The 18,105-nt window shown below is 37.4% G+C and overlaps 2 protein-coding genes across 5 annotated transcripts in view; one reads left to right on the top strand and one right to left on the bottom strand.

Annotated features, from left to right (window-relative positions):
* The window catches only part of znf1069 (zinc finger protein 1069), a 616,019-nt gene that overhangs the window by 294,952 nt on the left and 302,962 nt on the right, over nucleotides 1-18,105 (top strand). The window lies entirely within an intron of this gene.
* Nucleotides 8,688-18,105, bottom strand: part of LOC137487288 (uncharacterized) — a 371,338-nt gene continuing 361,920 nt past the window's right edge. Inside the window, exons 1-4 of one of the 2 annotated variants that reach the window (XR_012402586.1) lie at nucleotides 16,060-16,089; nucleotides 15,558-15,708; nucleotides 9,190-11,099; nucleotides 8,688-9,007 (exon numbers count right to left, since the gene is read on the bottom strand). Coding sequence is in view for 1 of the 2 variants with exons in the window: in XM_073948710.1 (XP_073804811.1) it covers nucleotides 10,036-11,099 (1,064 nt within the window). In the remaining variant the exon portion in view is untranslated. Of the gene's footprint in view, nucleotides 9,008-9,189; nucleotides 11,100-15,557; nucleotides 15,709-16,059; nucleotides 16,090-18,105 lie in introns of those variants that run through there. The other variant, XM_073948710.1, reaches the window with a different exon arrangement.

The raw sequence follows: 18,105 nt of genomic DNA, 5'->3' as shown, positions 1-18,105 counted from the left end.
TGAAGTAAAAAGTTATTAAATACTTACATAAATTAGGTAAAAAAAATATCTTACATTTATATTCAACAGCTACTTATTCTGTAAAAAAATATATATTTAAATCATAGTTTATTCATATAATTTACTTAATAACGATTACTGTTTCAGAGAAGGTAAAATGTACCTCTATAATAAAGACATTCAAATGGGTTATCAACTCAATGTTTTATTAAATAAATAAATAATCCTAAAACACACTCAAAATATAGTGAAGCACAACAGCTTTACACAACATTTCAAGTAATGAACCTGTTTTATAACTCACTGATCTATCAAATGTTTCAATAATGTTGGATAATAAAACATATACCTGTTTTAGGACATCCAGATCAGAGCAGAAAAGAGAAAGGAGTACAGAAGGGAGCAAAAAATTTTTAAATGATAGGAGGTAAGACAGTGGAGCAGTATGTAGTGCTGTTGCCACACAGCAAGAAGGTCGCTGGCTCGAACCTCGGCTCAGTTGGCGTTTCTGTGTGGAGTTTGCATTTTTCCTCCAGGTGCTCCGGTTTCTCCCACAGTCCAAAGACATGTGGTAAAGGTGAATTGGGTGAGCTAAATTGTCCGTAGTGTATGAGTGTGTGTGTGAATGTGTGTGAGGATGTTTCCCAGAGATGGGTTGCGGCTGCAAGGGCATCCGCTGCGTAAAAACTTGCTGGATAAGTTGGCGGTTCATTCCGCTGTGGCGACCCCGGATTAATAAAGGGAATAAACCGACAAGAAAATGAATGAATGAATTATCGATGCTGTAAAAGGTCCCTTATAAACTGTAAATAGTCACATAACTTGTTCGTCAGAAGATTTCAGTGGCTGAACAACACTTCTGTGCATATAACCCATTCATAACAACCCAGTCTACATCAGCTCTGCATGACTGAAAGATTTTTAAACATAACATTACCTGTCTAACAGTAATACTTCAGCCATGCTGTCTTCCTTCCTCCAGCGTGCAAAACTAACTCCAATATTGATTCAGGATTTGTAAAAGTTTTGATTCTGCATTTGTTTTGACTGTGGCTTGTGTAAACGCTCATCAGTGGATCTGCGTGGACATGTGCGCAGTAGTTCAAATCTACATTTGTTCACAGTTTGGGCTACTTATCAGAATTATGGGAATATTTTGCCTGATATTTTTTTTTTAATAAGATGAAATTTTTTTGTTTTATCACTTAAAAAACTAAAAAAATGCACGTAAATACATTTAGATTTGCATTTGAGTACTGAAATTAGCATGTAAGTGTAACGGGTCCCACAGGAGTGGAATCCGTCCTGCGTTGTGTTGTTGTTTTTCAATAAAGGACTCCAAACCTCTTACCGCTTGGCACTGTCTTTATTTTCTGCACAAATAGAAAATGTGTTGAAAACATGCATTCTGTGATTATGATCTTCATTAAACAACCGTTTAATGTCTCCATTAACCACGAGACAACCTTCTCTCAGCTCAGAAGGAAGTGAACTGCGATAGCGATTTCTTGAAAGAACATGTATTAAACTAATCTGCTTAACATAAGACTAAATTAATATTAATGACATGAAATCACAAAAACTACCAACAATACAAAAACATACCTGCACAAATAGAAAATGTGTTGAAAACATGCATTCTGTGATTATGATCTTCATTAAACAACCTGTTGGCACACGAGGAGTAATTACAGCATGCTAATATGTGCTAATCTCACTCACAAATGCAAACGATCTCAATCACAACCATTTAGAACCACAGTTTCATATTTCCACATCACAGAGTATGTTTAGCGAAGCAACAAACATTTTAGATTTAAAATATACAATCAACCGTCAATAATATTACCGTTTAATGTCTCCATTAACCACGAGACAACCTTCTCTCAGCTCAGAAGGAAGTGAACTGAGAGAGCGATGAGCGCGCACACAAACGAGTATACACTCTTAAAGTGACAGTACACTTGAACAGGTCCTGAAAGTCACATACAAGCATGAACTCAAAACGATAAAATAATATATATAATAATATCAAATGAAGTAAATTAAAGTTATACTCAATAGAAAAAAGGATTTTGAGTGAAAATAATATTACCAAAATAACTCTGTTACATTCACCCCTCCTTATTTTCATCAAAATCTTTCAATGTACCAAAAAGACATTCCCAGTGAACACGATACTAGCACAAGTGACTCACAAATCTAATTCACGAAACCAACATAAAAGTTACCTCAATTTCAAGGTTAAGGAAAACAAGAGGTTGATCAAGTCTCAAATTCCCTATAAGTTAATGTGATGCCTAATACACCACACAGCACTTGGCTCTATTAAACTTGACTTGTCACAAACAATGTCAGTACTATTAAATTACTAAGACTTCAAAATGAATTCTCAATTTAAACAACTTGAACTTTTGAAACTGGCATCTGCACCATAGATTCAATCAATCTGTTTACAGATTTAACTATCCTTCCAACTCTCGTTCTAACAGGCTTGACAAGATCAGCATTTTCAGCACCTCTCAACGATGGATCACTGCACAGTAAGTCAGGAGAGCCAGGTAAGTATTGTGCAATTTCATTTGAATCTTGTTCATGTTTCTCATTTGTAGGCAACTCATTGGCAGCACCAGGAGATTGATGGATATCTGCATCCACTGTGTCTACCTCATCCAAATCATGAGAGTTTTCTAAATCTACAGGTAAAGTCACATGAACCACAGGGTTGCAGTCTGATTCACAAACAGGAAGTGGGTAAGGATAGTCAGAGGAAGATTGAATTGAGCTCTCAGTGAACGAAACAGCAGACAAGTCTTCGCTTGAGTCCTGATCTGCTCCATTCTGATCAGACTCCACAATGATCAGTGGCTGATTATTTTCACTGGTACTTTGCTCTTTATCAATTCCAACAATTGGCAAGAAATTCACTTCCAGTAAAAGATTCCTATGCACAACTTTAGTGCGGCCTGATGCATCCCTTATCCTATAAACATGAATGTCAGGATTCACTTCAACAACAGTAAACACTCCGTCTTCCCATTTGTCGGCCAACTTCCTTTTGCCTCTTTCTGATTTATTAGCCACCAATACTCTATCCCCCACCGACAAGTGAGTTCCTCTAACACGCTTGTTGTACTGATTAGCCTGATGTCTTTGCTCGACAGAGGAATGCTTTTGAGCGATATCCATAGCATTTTTCAAGCAGCACAGTAAAGACTTGACATAAGAGTCGTAATCAGCAATGTCGGGGTTATCGAGTACTTGATTGAACATGATGTCAACCGGAAGTCTGGGTATGCGGCCAAACATCAAAAAGAAAGGTGCATAACCTGTAGTTTCGTGAATAGTTGCATTGTAAGCAAATGTGAGAGTTTGGATCTGTTGTGGCCATTGACATTTCTCTTTTAAAGGGAGCGATCGAAGCAAATTACCCAAGGTTCTGTTGAAGCGCTCCGTGCCACCATTGCCCATTGGGTGGTAAGCTGTTGTGTGAGATTTTGCGACACCAGCTAGACGAAGAAGCTCTGCTATGAGATTACTCTCAAAATATGTGCCCTGGTCAGAGTGTATGCGTTCTGGAAACCCGTAGATGCAAAACACATTGTCCCAAAGCTTTTTTGCAACTTGCTTTGCTGTTTGATTAGCGCAAGGGAATGCATGAGCAAGCTTGGTGAAGTGGTCAGTAACTACGAGGACATCCACCGAACATTGTTTGCTATTTTCTGCTGACCAAAAATCTATGCACACCAACTCCATCGGGGCTGTGCTCTTGATATTCTCCAAAGGGGCACGAGCAGCAGGTTCTGGTGACTTTGCAAGGACACACCTTCGACAGCATTGAACATATTCTCTGATATTCTTTTCCATATCAGGCCAATAAAAGCGTTGTCTTGCAAGTGAAATAGTACGGTCCTGCCCTTGATGGCCTGCGAGATCATGGATACCAGACAGAGCTTTGTTCCTCAGACTATCAGGCAGTACATACTGTAATCTTTTCCTTTTAGTCAAAGGGTCTTTCGTCACTCTATATAACACATCATCTCTAACTTCCAACTTACTCCACTGCTTCAACAGTCTTATTACTTGAGCACTTGCACCATGCCTTTCTCTTCTTGATGGACGTCTCTGTCTAATCAAGAATGACAACACCTTGGATATAGTCAGATCTTCCTGTTGACTGTCCTTGAGCTCCTGGGCAGAGTGCACTGGTAAAGTCTCCTGACAACCCGATATCATCTGAACATGATGGACTAAATGAAGGGCTCTTGACTCTGCTCCGTCTGTCCAACTGCAGTGTGACTGACAAAGAGCTTTGACTTCATCCACGTTGTAGTCAACACTTTGCGAAAGACACTCCATGGGCTGATTTGGCTGAATATGGCTACTGACCCTGAAAACATCGTGAACGGAATCTTCGCCTATCCCACTGGCCTCCTGCATCAAGTAAGAATACGGCTCATTCAACAGTCTCCGTCCAATTGGCTCAACAAAAGGGTCGCGACTCAAGGTGTCCGCCACAACATTAGCTTTTCCGGGCAAATGTTTCAGGTCAAAAGTGTATGCCGCCAGTTTGGAAACCCATCTCAACTCATAAGCATCAAGTTTTGGCTTAGTCAGAATATATGTGAGAGGGTTATTATCCGTCCAGATGGTAAATTTGTGGCCTTTCAGCCAATGGCTGAACTTCTCACATACACTCCACTTTAGAGCCATAAATTCTAGTCTATGAGCAGGATATCTGCGCTGCGATGTACTGAGGGTCTTGCTTGCAAAAGCAATGGGTCTGGCTTGTAGTTCACCTTTTGGCACTTGGGACAATACAGCCCCTAGCCCGTCCAATGAAGCATCAACAGAAAGAATGAAGGGCTCATTGAAGTCAGGATGTGCAAGCATGACACACTCCAGTAAAGCAGTCTTAAGTTTGTCAAAAGCGACCTGACACTCTGTAGTCCAATCTGCAGGGGTAAGTTTACGGTAAGTGCCTTGAAACTTCCTTTCCTTAGACAATTTTCCTCTTCTTTTCTGTCCAGCTGTAAGGCCGAAAAGAGGTTTAGAGATAGATGAGCAGTTTGGAATAAAGTGTTGGTAATAAAATACCATGCCAAGAAAAGACTTAATCCTTTTGACAGACGGTGTGCAGCCATCATTATCCATCAGATCATGAGCAGTCATCCTTGTGATGACCTCCACTTTTGCTGGATCAACTGACACACCTCCACTGTCAATGATATGGCCAAGGAATCTTACTTGACTTTGAAGTAGATGACATTTTTTAGGTGAAAGTTTCAGATTGTTCTCCCTCAGTCTATCAAACACTGTACGCAGTCTGGACAGAGCCTCACTTTCAGATGGTGCAAAAACAAGGAGATCATCAAGGTAACATAGAAGCTTTGAAAAGTTCAAGTCTCCGAAGATCCCAAGCATCATTCTCATGAAGGAGGCTGGACTATTACAAAGCCCCTGAGGCATTCGATTATATTCATGAAGGCCTAGCGGTGTAGTAAAAGCCGTATATTTTTTGTCCTCCTCACTCATTGGAATATTATAAAACCCTGACGTGAGGTCCATAGTGCTGAAGAAGCAGTTTCCTCCAAGCGCAGCCAGGCAGTCAGCCTGGTGAGGCAAGGGGTGTGCGTCTTTCATAGTTCTGGCATTTAACCACCTGAAGTCTGTGCAAATACGCAATCCACCATCCTTTTTCCACACCATCACTAATGGTGATGCGTACTCACTTGAAGACTTCCTGATGATACCTTTTTCTTCCATGTCAGTGAGAACTTGCCTTAATTTTTCATAGTGGGCAGGAGGTACTCGCCTATAAGGCAATCGAAAGGGTCGATTATCCGTCAGTCGTATTCGGTGCACATATCCAGTGGCTTCACCACAGTCCAATGGATGCTTGGAGAAGATGTCTTGGTAATCAGCTAGTAACTGGGTAAGTTGAGATTTACAATCATCACTTATCTGACTCCAGTTGACGTCAATTTCCTCAAGACCCAGGTTCAGCAGATTTTTATCAATGTGGTCAGCTGCACAGGAATTACATGAATCATCTGACTTGTTTTCCACTAGAGTAATGTGCAGTCCCTGAAAAATCTCAAAATCTTCAGATGCAATACACGGAAACACATCAGCCATTTTGCTGTTCCTCTTCAATGTGATCACTTTATTTGTCGGATTCATAACTGTCATAGGCACCCACCTGTCACCCCAAAGTGGTACAACAAGACGACCAACTAGAATGTCTCGAGGCATAGCTTTTGAATTGGTCGGCTCAACGATCACTGTGCTGCCTGGCGACATGGGCACATTAGATGGCAAACGGCCCCAGACCAAATGTTCATGCTTTGGTAAAAGTACCACCGCTTGAGTGAGTTTGACAGTGCCTATTTTGTCAGGAACAGTTTCTCCTTTCCAACGCTCAACACCCGTAAACATTGACAAGAACTGCTGAACGTCTTCATCAAACTTATTGTCAGGTCTAGAAGCAATGTCCCAATAATCATTGTTGTTCTTCAGCTCATGAATTAAGTGTTTAATGATATTAGAGCCCAGAATAAGATCATCACGCTGGCCAGGCACGACCAAGCAAGGTGCAACACACCGAGTGTCAAAGAACTGGATCTCCAAATCATAGAAACCATCAGGCTGGGTTTGCTGACCTCCACAGCCGATCAAGACAATCTTTTCTTCTGAATGCTTTTTTTCAGGCAAAATGCCTGCAGAACTAATTTTCTCCACAGCATGTTTACTGATTGTGCAAGCCATAGAACCGGAATCAATCATTCCGTTAAGAATAACGTGGCCATTGACACGAACAGGAACATAGAAAAGGCTACTGAAGGCTTCGACTTTCTGACTAGATTGTACAACTATCTTGGTCCCTCTAGGAGCACTATTACAGTTTTTCTCATAGAGCTGGGCAAGATCGCATTCTTCATGAAGGTATTTAGTATCCATACCCACATCACCCCTTCCATAATGCGGGTTCAATAGTTTAACTGGTTAGGTGGTCTGCCAGCCCCACTTTCCAATTGATGCTGGTTACAATCAGCTCGCTGAGGGCAGTCCTTTTTCCAGTGTCCAGGAGTTAAACACTTCAGACATCTGTTATCCTGTCTACAATGTGACACCGTTGAATGATCCAAAGATCTACAAACCCTGCATGGTTTGCGGTAAGTCTGAAATGTTGTAGCTTGATGATGTGGGCTAACTTGGAATTGGGTCTGTTGAGTGACAAGACGGTCCAATAGACTCACTAGACTTTTCATGCAAGCACTGTCACTGCCAGACTGCACCATAGGAGAAGGTGGAATGGACAAAGGAGAGTTAGAAGCAACTGTCTCAACAACATCAGGACTCTGAGTGCAAGCTCTATGTTCAGTTATATTCAAACTGCGTAAATTAGTGAAAGTCCTAGCTTTCCTCTCTTGCATATGTTCATCAAGTCTCTCCTGTATCTCACCAGCTGACCATTTCTCTGCTGATTTGAATTTGAAGACATTAGAAAGAGACTTATCTGGGCAATGCTTAATAAACATCATGCTGATTTCATGACTTGGATCACAAACGCGCCGACCTTGTCTCTCCAGGCATTCCTTGGCAACATCCATTGTCTTGTTCAGCCTGATCCAATACTCCATTGCATCTTCAGATGGCATCGGTAAAGTATTGTAAAAATCGGCTAGGGGCATACTAGAATAGGAGATGGTGCTGAAATGCTGTTTTAAAATGTCAAAGATCAAGCGAGGTTTACTGGTGCAGTCAGCAGATGTGTTATTACACAATTTAATTTTCACTACATCACCTGCTTTCCCCATTAGCCTATCCAATATTTCTTGTGACTGCTCATCAATCGGAATAGCACGTTTTCTCAGATACAGGGACATAATATTTTCCCACTCTTGTACAGTTAGTTTATCTGAACCATCGCCCCTAAATATTGGTGGCTCTTTTACATCTGACTGCATCACTAGTTTGACATTAGACAGTGTCATCTCAGCTGGCTGTTCAGAATTACTACGGTTTGTACTGTTATCAGAACGTAGCTGAGCAGTAATAGACTGTCCTAATTTTTCAGCTATTTCACTGATGAGTGAACTCAAATCTGGATTTTGGTTAATCGGAGATGGCATGGCACGATCAACATATCTTGTAGAAGTCAGAACAGGTGTATCAAATGCTCTGCTAGTAGGCCCTGGCATCCTAGGTTCAGAAGGTATTCTGAAAAAACCCCTTCCCCTACCAAACTGGATACTTTGGTCAAACACCTCATTGTCCTTCATCTCTTCAGCAAAGCTATTAACGCCTTCTGCCATATTGCTGTATTGTACCAATTAATTATCTTCAAATTTAAATCAATAAATGAACTGAAATATTGTACTGAACAATGGCAATCAATAACAGTAACCAGTCAGCAAATGTATATTTCAAAAGTCCGAATTCAGTTCGAAAATGTCTTCTGTGAGAGAAAAAAAATGTATATAGTCCACCTCACTTTATATAAAATAGTCCTTTTGTCTTTGAAAAGTACCTAAAACCAGTCCATGCAGCTTCCACGGCGAGCGAGCAGACGTCGGTCTTCAGATGGATCCTTAAAAGGTCACGGCACCATTGTAACGGGTCCCACAGGAGTGGAATCCGTCCTGCGTTGTGTTGTTGTTTTTCAATAAAGGACTCCAAACCTCTTACCGCTTGGCACTGTCTTTATTTTCTGCACAAATAGAAAATGTGTTGAAAACATGCATTCTGTGATTATGATCTTCATTAAACAACCGTTTAATGTCTCCATTAACCACGAGACAACCTTCTCTCAGCTCAGAAGGAAGTGAACTGCGATAGCGATTTCTTGAAAGAACATGTATTAAACTAATCTGCTTAACATAAGACTAAATTAATATTAATGACATGAAATCACAAAAACTACCAACAATACAAAAACATACCTGCACAAATAGAAAATGTGTTGAAAACATGCATTCTGTGATTATGATCTTCATTAAACAACCTGTTGGCACACGAGGAGTAATTAAAGCATGCTAATATGTGCTAATCTCACTCACAAATGCAAACGATCTCAATCACAACCATTTAGAACCACAGTTTCATATTTCCACATCACAGAGTATGTTTAGCGAAGCAACAAACATTTTAGATTTAAAATATACAATCAACCGTCAATAATATTACCGTTTAATGTCTCCATTAACCACGAGACAACCTTCTCTCAGCTCAGAAGGAAGTGAACTGAGAGAGCGATGAGCGCGCACACAAACGAGTATACACTCTTAAAGTGACAGTACACTTGAACAGGTCCTGAAAGTCACATACAAGCATGAACTCAAAACGATAAAATAATATATATAATAATATCAAATGAAGTAAATTAAAGTTATACTCAATAGAAAAAAGGATTTTGAGTGAAAATAATATTACCAAAATAACTCTGTTACATAAGCAAACAAATCACTGATGTTCTCATTCACAATGGCGACACAGGGTTTCCCATAAAATGATTTATTTGTAGTAATGTTGGAGTTTTCACATGAACGTATATTTAAAGGCGAGCAGTTGTCTATTGAAAGTTTAATTTCTTCTTTTAAGTTTAATTGTCTTCATGAAGAAAACTTGTTTCTTTTCTGAGATTAGTCCATCAAAATAAATGTGTAGTGTTTTAAAACCAAAGTCTTCATTTGTTACCCACAACACATCAATATTTGATCAAGTCAAAATCTTATAATCTGAAACAAATCTCATCTGTCGTAACTGACAAAAGGCATTGTGTAGTCTGAACAGGCTTTTAGTGAGTCTTAAAGATAACGACGAAGATAGCAGAGGTAAGAATCTCTTGTCCTTTATAGGGAGTCAGGAATCATCTGATTGGTGAATGGTGTTAGCCAATGCTGGACCAGTCGTGAACAATAATAAGCATGTGATCCTCTCGAAAGTAGTTTATAAATAAACTTCATGTCAATGAACAGCCAAACTACATGAAAATGCTGCCGTTTTGAATATACTCGTGTTTGTGTGAAGGTCTCAATGTTGAGGACTCTGCTCTGCATTGTGAAGCTTCATGTGAGCACTAAGGTTTATTTTTTGTTTAAAGCTCTTTCCACACTCACTGCATCTAAAACGATCCTCTCTTGAGTGAGTCTTCATGTGTTGCTTAATGTAGTCTTTGCGTGTGAGACTCTTTCCACACTGATCACATATGAACACTATGATTCCAGAGTGACCATCCATGTGGTTCATGAGGTTAGCTTTACATGTGAAGCTCTTTCCACACTGATTACATGCAAACAGCTTCTCTCTGGTGTGAGTTTTCATGTGGTTAATGAGTGAGCTTTTACATGTGAAACTTTTACCACACTCTGTGCATGTGTAAGGTTTCTCTCCAGTGTGGATCGTCATGTGGGTGTCAAGCTTTTGTTTTTGAGCAAAACTTTTCCCACACTGAGTTTTTCCTTCATTGTGAATTCTCATGTGGCCTTTAAGGGTGCCACTTTGCTTAAAACTCTTTCCACACTGTTGGCATGTGTAGGGCTTTTCTCCAGTGTGAATCCTCTTGTGCGCTGCAAAGTTTCCTGCATAATAGAAGCTTTGTCCACACTGTTGGCATGTGTACGGCCTATCTCCAGTGTGACTTCTCATGTGGCCTTTAAGTGTGGCACTTTGCTTAAAACTCTTTCCACATTGTTGGCATGTGTACGGCCTCTCTCCAGTGTGAATTCTCATGTGGCCTTTAAGGGTGCCAATTTGCTTAAAACTCTTTCCACACTGTTGACATGTGTACGGCCTCTCTCCAGTGTGAATTCTCATGTGGGTCTTTAAGCTTCTCTTTTTACCAAAGCTCTTTCCACACTGTTCGCAAGTGTAAGGTTTCTCCCTAGTGTGAACTCTCCTGTGAACACCAAGGTTACGCTTTTGAATTAAACTCTTTCTACGCTGTTTACTGCTAAAATTACACTCAGTTTTGGATTTCCGAGGTCTTCCGAGTGATGAAGTCTTTTCAGTCAGTGTGGGTTTTTCATCAGCTGTTATTTCTTGGTGTTGCTCTTCCATTTTATTGCATTGAGTCTCTTCTTTCAGCACTATCAGGTCTAAAAAAGAAAAAAGAAAAGTGAACTTTAGTATGAAGGCACAAAGCGACAAGCATGAAATGGATGTTTCACCCAAAAATTAAAATGACCTCACCATTTACTCTGCGTCTTTTAAATATTTCCTTTCTTCTGGAACACAAAGTAAGCCAGCATTTTTTCACAATATCTTCTTTTGTGTTCAGCAGAATCAAGAAACTCAAAGATTTAAAGCCACACGAGGGAGAGTAAATGGTGAGGCTATTTTCATTTCTGCGTTAACTATCCCTTTAAAGGGTTCCTATTATGAACCTTTTTTACAGGATGTAAAGTAAGTCTTTAATGTTTCCAGAATGGGTCTGGGGTTTCAGCTCAAAATCAGATCATAAACCTTGCAGAATATTTCATTTTGGGGGTCAGAGGAAAACCCAGCTCTTTTTGTGCCTGTGGCTTTAAATGCAAACGATCAAATGCACTCGCTCTAGATTACTCCTGTTGTGTTCCCTCATGCGTGTCTTCCAATCAACATTTTTAACTTGCTTGGAAGACCTAATTGAGACAAATCCTGCATGTTCATAGCAATTACGGATAATTCAGCTTATATTTGTAAGTTTGCATTATTGTTTATAACTTATGCAAATGTTTCCCTCTACTGGGTTGCAGCTGGAAGGGCATCCGCTGTTTAAAACATATGCTGGATAAGTTGGTGGTTCATTCCGCTGTGGTGACCCCTAATGAATAAAGAGACTAAGCTAAAGGAAAATGAATCAATGAACTTATGCAAATGCTTAATGCCACATTTGCTTTAAACTGTAGTGATGAGAATATGGCAAGATGACATACTTTGCTACTTGTTTTCATTCATTTGTACTTTTGTCTCAGTTTTCTTGCCTTTGTGCATGTCCCGAGGCTTAGCTGAAGACCTATATGGTGACATTTTATATACCCGACAAGATGCAGAAATGCCATTTTAAAAAGGTTACCTGCTGTTTGTCTAATCGGGAACAGTGACAATGTAAATATACAAATAAAAGCATTACCCCAGGGTTTACCAATGTGAAACGTCTGTTAATGAACACCCAGGATTATTTTATAACCTCTAGGGGCTGTTTCATAAAAGTGGTTTAAAAAAGCGGGAATTAAAGTCAAAAACTTGACTTTAGTGAGCCGAACTAAATGTCCACACTTTAATTGGTTCCATAACTGCAAGTTGAAGATCATTTGATGTAACTAATCTGAGTTCAGCTTAAATAATCTAGATAACTACTCGTGCACGTTACTGTCATGAAACCCTGAAGGTCGAGCACAGATGCATCATTATGATTATGTTGTATGCTACCTTGGCAACTACGATGAATGAAAGAGCTCTGAAACAAGACACCACAATGTTCACAGCGAGGGCATAGCATTTGATTCAAATATAAGTTCAAATATATAATAATTTAAACAATCAAAAAGTACGGCTTGAAACAAAGCAAGAAAGAGGGCTGACAGGAAACTGCAGATTTTAAAATATAGGTCATTATTTAGGCCTATTAACAATAAGTTAAATATTTGTCACAATACATTGAAATATTTGCTTGTGCGCAAGAGAGAGAAAACACGCTCACTGCAAATTGTAGCTTGCAAGGAAAAGTCTTAATGCATTGGAGGTATACTGTAACATTCAAAATGTACTTAACGTCAGCACAATAAGTTTCAAATAATGGCCACAAAGAGGCGTGCACACACAAGCAGTGGGATTTGTTATTTGCTCTCGAAACTGCTGCAAATTGCTGCTTTCTATTTAAAAACATTTGTTGCCCTTTGAAAACATTTGTTTATTTAAAGTGCTGTCAAAATTAGAGGGTTAACTCATGCAATTAATTTGATATATATATATAAAATATTTTAAAAAAATGAATGCAGTTGCTGTTATACTTCCTGTTGTAGTCATGCAAAGAAATATGCATAAGACCAAAGAAGCACTTTTAGAAGGAACGTTTCAGTATAAAATAATTAATGAAAAAAATTAATGCTGCATTACCAGGCTTTCCAGCATTACATCTAATTTAGTACGTTTCATTTTTAATCTTTAGACTTTTGCTGTAATAGAAATTGATACCCCATACCGAACGGAAAGAAAAACCTCCGCATTTCGTGACTCGGTGTTCCTTTAAGGTAATAAAAAAACAAAAAAAAAAAACAACTGTTTACATGGTGGACTCTTAATAAGAGTATTAATCACATTAAAATGGGAGTATTGGTGTCCATATAAATGTACTCAGTGAAAGTGCCAGATAATGTCGCGAGCTGTCCAAGACATCTGCATTCGTCTGCCTTTAAGATGATTCCATGTGCGCTCAAATGATTTATTAAGTTTGATGTGTTTCCTCCTTAAACGCAAATTTTGTACAGCGCCTGCTTCACGTTGCTTTGTCAGAATCCTTGTGAAATACAGCCATACTTAAGAACACATGGTTTAAGCAAATTTGATGAATGCGAACGCATTCGTGTAAATGGGGCCATAGTAGTGACCTGATCTTATATGCTATTGTTTTAGAACCTCCATTTTAGTTGCCTATTGGAGAAATGACCTGGAATAATAAATGGCTACTTGCTCTACAAACAAATGTGTTCATGACTATTCATACAAAGAAAAATAATAAAATGAGAAAATACGACTTTGCAACATCAAGCAGCATTAGACATGGGCCAGTATTAGATTCTGACGGTATGATAAGCTTGGATATAAATATCACAGTTTCATTGTATTGTGATTACTGCTCTAAAATGTATTCTTTTTAATCTCTGGGTAAAAAAAAAAACAAGAACTTTTTCCCTTTGAACACAATATATTTTCTTTTAAGAAACTTTGAGGCTCAGTTTCACAAACAGGGCTTAGATTAAGCTGGGATTAGTCCTTAGTTAAATTAGGCTATTTAAGCCAAATTTATAAAAATGGCTTTAGTAAAATATATTACTGGTGTGCACCTGGAGAAAAAAATACACTGATGTATTTTATCTCACGGAAAGTTATTTTGAGTTGAGACCGCTCAAACATGCAATTTAATCTTGACTAGCCTTAAACCTTATTTGTGAAACCGGGGGAGAAAGTATTATGGGGCAGTAAACATATCAGGCTGAATCATTCAAATGAATCATTCGTTTCAAAAACACAGATTTCTTTACATTTTAAAATGGCATCTTTGGATATATTTTATGCTGGAGATACTGTTGTCCTGAAAAACTTATTACAAAATGTAAAAAAAAAACCTTACATATACTGTCGTACTGTGGTATACCTTGAAAACGGTTATCGTTCCATACTCAAGCAGAATAACCCTGTTTTAAGGATCTAAAAATAAATTCTTTAAAAAAAAACTCTCAAGCAAAAAGATTCCAATGGCGACGCCTGCTGGTACATGAAGAATTTGGTCAATACTGACGAACTTTACACTAGTCAGTGCAATGCTAAACATTATTGTTCCACTATTTTTAGTTTGTTTTGTCTCACGTCATCCCACAGCAACATCTTATAGCTTAGAATACTGTACAATGTTTTATAACAATTATTGTAGTGTCCATTTCATTTAGCATATTTAATATTGCTGGCATCCACATCCTTTGACAAACTGTAAACCAGGGTTTCTGCAGGTTTCTTTTTATGACATTTTTAAGACCATTATGAATGAAATTTTAGACCCATAAAGGGATAAAGCTAAAGAATTTTTCCAATGGTCTAGATGGAAAAGATTTTTATTTGCCCCATTAAAAAAATAAAAAAATAAATGAAAAAAATTTTTTTTTATATATATATATATACACAATAATAAATAAATAAATAATTTTTTATATGTATTTTAGATATTTCTAGCTAAAGATTTTAAATTTTTTGTTTGATTTAGGATCTTAAGACATTTTATGACGCAGCGGAAACCCTGTTTAAACACAATAGCCCTGATAATTAGTTATTGTAATAATGATGTACTTCTAACTCAGATATTATCTGTGAGAACTAGTAACAACTACTAGAAACAAGTTTAAACTCATAAAGAAGTTGATGAAAAAAGGGGAATTGTGATCAACGTGACGTATGCAAATGGAAAGTACTAAGCCAACACTATCACTGTAATAGCAGATATCTACTAGGAGAATACTGTAGGTCAAATATCGTCAGCTCAGTTTAACTTTTTTAATTTAATTTATAAAGCGCCGGTGCTCAAGGACGCTTTACAAACAGCAGGAGAACAAGAAAAGCAATAACCTTAAGAAGGTAGAGAAAATGGGAGACTAATAATACATAAAATAATGACAAAAGACATGAGAACAAGTAACAAGAAAGAAACTCATTTCTGTCTTTCAATGAGTGCTTATGTGCATTTAGGAGAACTAGGCAGCACACTCAGGGCTGCAAGATGGATTAATTTAGTATTCTTATTATTAAAATATATCTGAATGAGGATCAAATGACTGAGTTGGTCTTTAAGAATGAAAACCAACCTGCTTGTTCCTGCAGATCTTCCTGTTTGACTGTGAATGTTTCTTCAATCTTCACATCTTCACTCTCCTCTTTAATAAATGCCATCTTTATAACAGTGTGGAGATCTGTCGCTTCAGCAGGAGTTTTTCCTCTGTCTTTGGACACTTTATCCTGTTTAAAATGAACAAAACAATAAAAATGTCCAGTTGAAAATTTATAAAACAATGAACAGAAATAAAATAACTTCTCTTCAACACTTGCTTCAACAGTTTATTTTAATCAGAGTAATTAACAAAAATAAATCAGGTAAAATGTTTCATTAAAACACGTATTACACACTTTTCTGTTACTTTAGTCAAACAATAGCCCTCGATTTCTGATAATAAAATAGTACCACGTTGTATAAAGGGTTAAAATAATATTTCCAACAGCAGGAACATAATTTAGCATCATTTAAAAATCCTAAAACTTTAGAACATTAACTTTAAATCGGGTTATATCTGTAAAACTTTTAAAGCAAACCTTTCTCCAGTTGAATCACCGCGCTGTAGCGGCGCCACCTGATGACGTCACGCCACGCCAAAATAAAAGTCTTTTGTTTAGCTTTTTTGCCACTCTAGGCAGGGCAAACTTTATTTATAGAGCACAATTTTACACAACCGTGGTTGATCCAAAGTACTTTACAATAAAATAAACTACACAATAAAACTAAAAAACTAGTATTAAAAATACAAAAAAATGTATGTTTAAAAGTAATACTAAAATACAAATAAAAAATAACATGCATTTGTCACTCAAAGGAAAGAGAGTAAAAATAAGTCTTTAAGTTAGATTTAAAAGCATCCATTGATGTAGCAATCCCGATGTTCAAAGGGACACTGTTCCAGAGCCATAGAGGTAAAGTTGGTTTTATAATCGCACATTCTGACTTTCCCCTTAATAATATTATTTTTTTATAAAAGTATTATTTGCAAACTCTAAATAGTAAAATCATATTAGCAGCAAATGGCTATCAAAGTACAACATTGTTCACAATCAAATAAACAGTGTCAATGTTGTTTTCAAGCCACACTTGCATGCTCATTCCAATCTAATATTCAAAGTAACATGGTAAACAATACAGAGACTTCTAAATGAACGAATGTGTGAATATAAAACCAACTTTACCTCTATCACAGAAAGCTCTATCACCTTTTGATTTGCAGCGAGACCGAGGGACAGACAAAAACTGGTCATCAACTGGTGATCTTAACGGTCTACAAGCTAAATAAAGTCTAATAAGTTCACTTCACTGACATAGGCTAGGGCAAAATTGTGCGCAGCTTTTAATTAACAAAAAGAAATTAAGTAAAATGTTTCATTAAAACACTTATTACACACTTTTCTGTTACTTTATTCAAACAATAACCCTCGGTTACTGAGAATAAAATAGTACTACGTTGTATAAAGGGTAAAAATAATATTTCCAAAAGCAGGAACATAATTTAGCAAAAGTTTTTTTTCTTTACATTTTTTTCCACTTACTGTTGCAGTCATCATGAATTATTGATACATTTCTTCCATGTTTTTATAGAAGTAAAGTTGGTTTTATATTCGCACATTCGGACTTTCCCCTTAATAACATAATTTCATAAAAAGTGTTATTTGCAAACTCTAAATAGCAAAATCATATTAGAAGAACAGGCGTAAATCTGCTGTATTAGTTACTTAGTTATTAAGTATTCGGTATAATTAAGTATTAGCTACTTAAGCTAAAGCCGTTTCCCATGTGTTGTTTCGTTTGTGAAGACTTGGCATAATGTTTACTTTACATTAAGGACCACAATAAGCATTTTGTCTAGCAGTGTATTTGCTTAATGAGCACTGTGCTACATCCAAACTAACCCCACTGTATTTTTGTATAATCAATTTCTATTCTGTTGTTAAGTGAATCAATTAATTTAAAATTAAAATGTGAAAAAATTTAAAAATTTTTTAATTCTTTGTGATTATTTTTGTGATTATTTTAATAATAGTTTTGCATTCTTTATATAAAGCACTTTGAATTACCATTGTGTATAAAATGTGCTACAGTATAAAGAAACTTGCCTGGCAGTTTAATGTATTGGATAAAATGACAGAGAAAATAGACATAAGATCATGTTTCAGTGCAACTAAACCCCAAGTACAAAAAGTTCACAAATTAAGCAATTTGGCTTTAAGAATGAGTTGTTAAATTCTAATGTCACATTATCAATCACAGCAGGGCCGGCCCGTGGCATAGGCAGTATAGGCAATTGCTATGGGCGCAGTACAGCCAGGGGGGCGCCAGAAATGGGAGAAGAAAAAAAGTAACTTCCACTATACTTAAAACTAGTTGGTATGAATTCAGAAAAGAATAAGCCCACATTAATATAACTGCATAGTGCATAGCCTACTAAGTAGTAGTAGTATAATAATAATAAAACCTACTCGCCTAAGACGCCCCCCTCTGAATAATTAGACTGTACCTGCTACGGTGTTCATTTTTTTTGATGGGTCAACATGCTTAATATGTCAAAACGTCCCAAACCCTCTCAAACAGTCTAG

This window comes from Danio rerio, chromosome 4 (genome assembly GCF_049306965.1).
Source record: "Danio rerio strain Tuebingen ecotype United States chromosome 4, GRCz12tu, whole genome shotgun sequence".
NCBI classification, from domain to species: Eukaryota; Metazoa; Chordata; class Actinopteri; order Cypriniformes; family Danionidae; genus Danio; species Danio rerio.
This window is presented reverse-complemented; position numbering and strand designations above follow the sequence as displayed.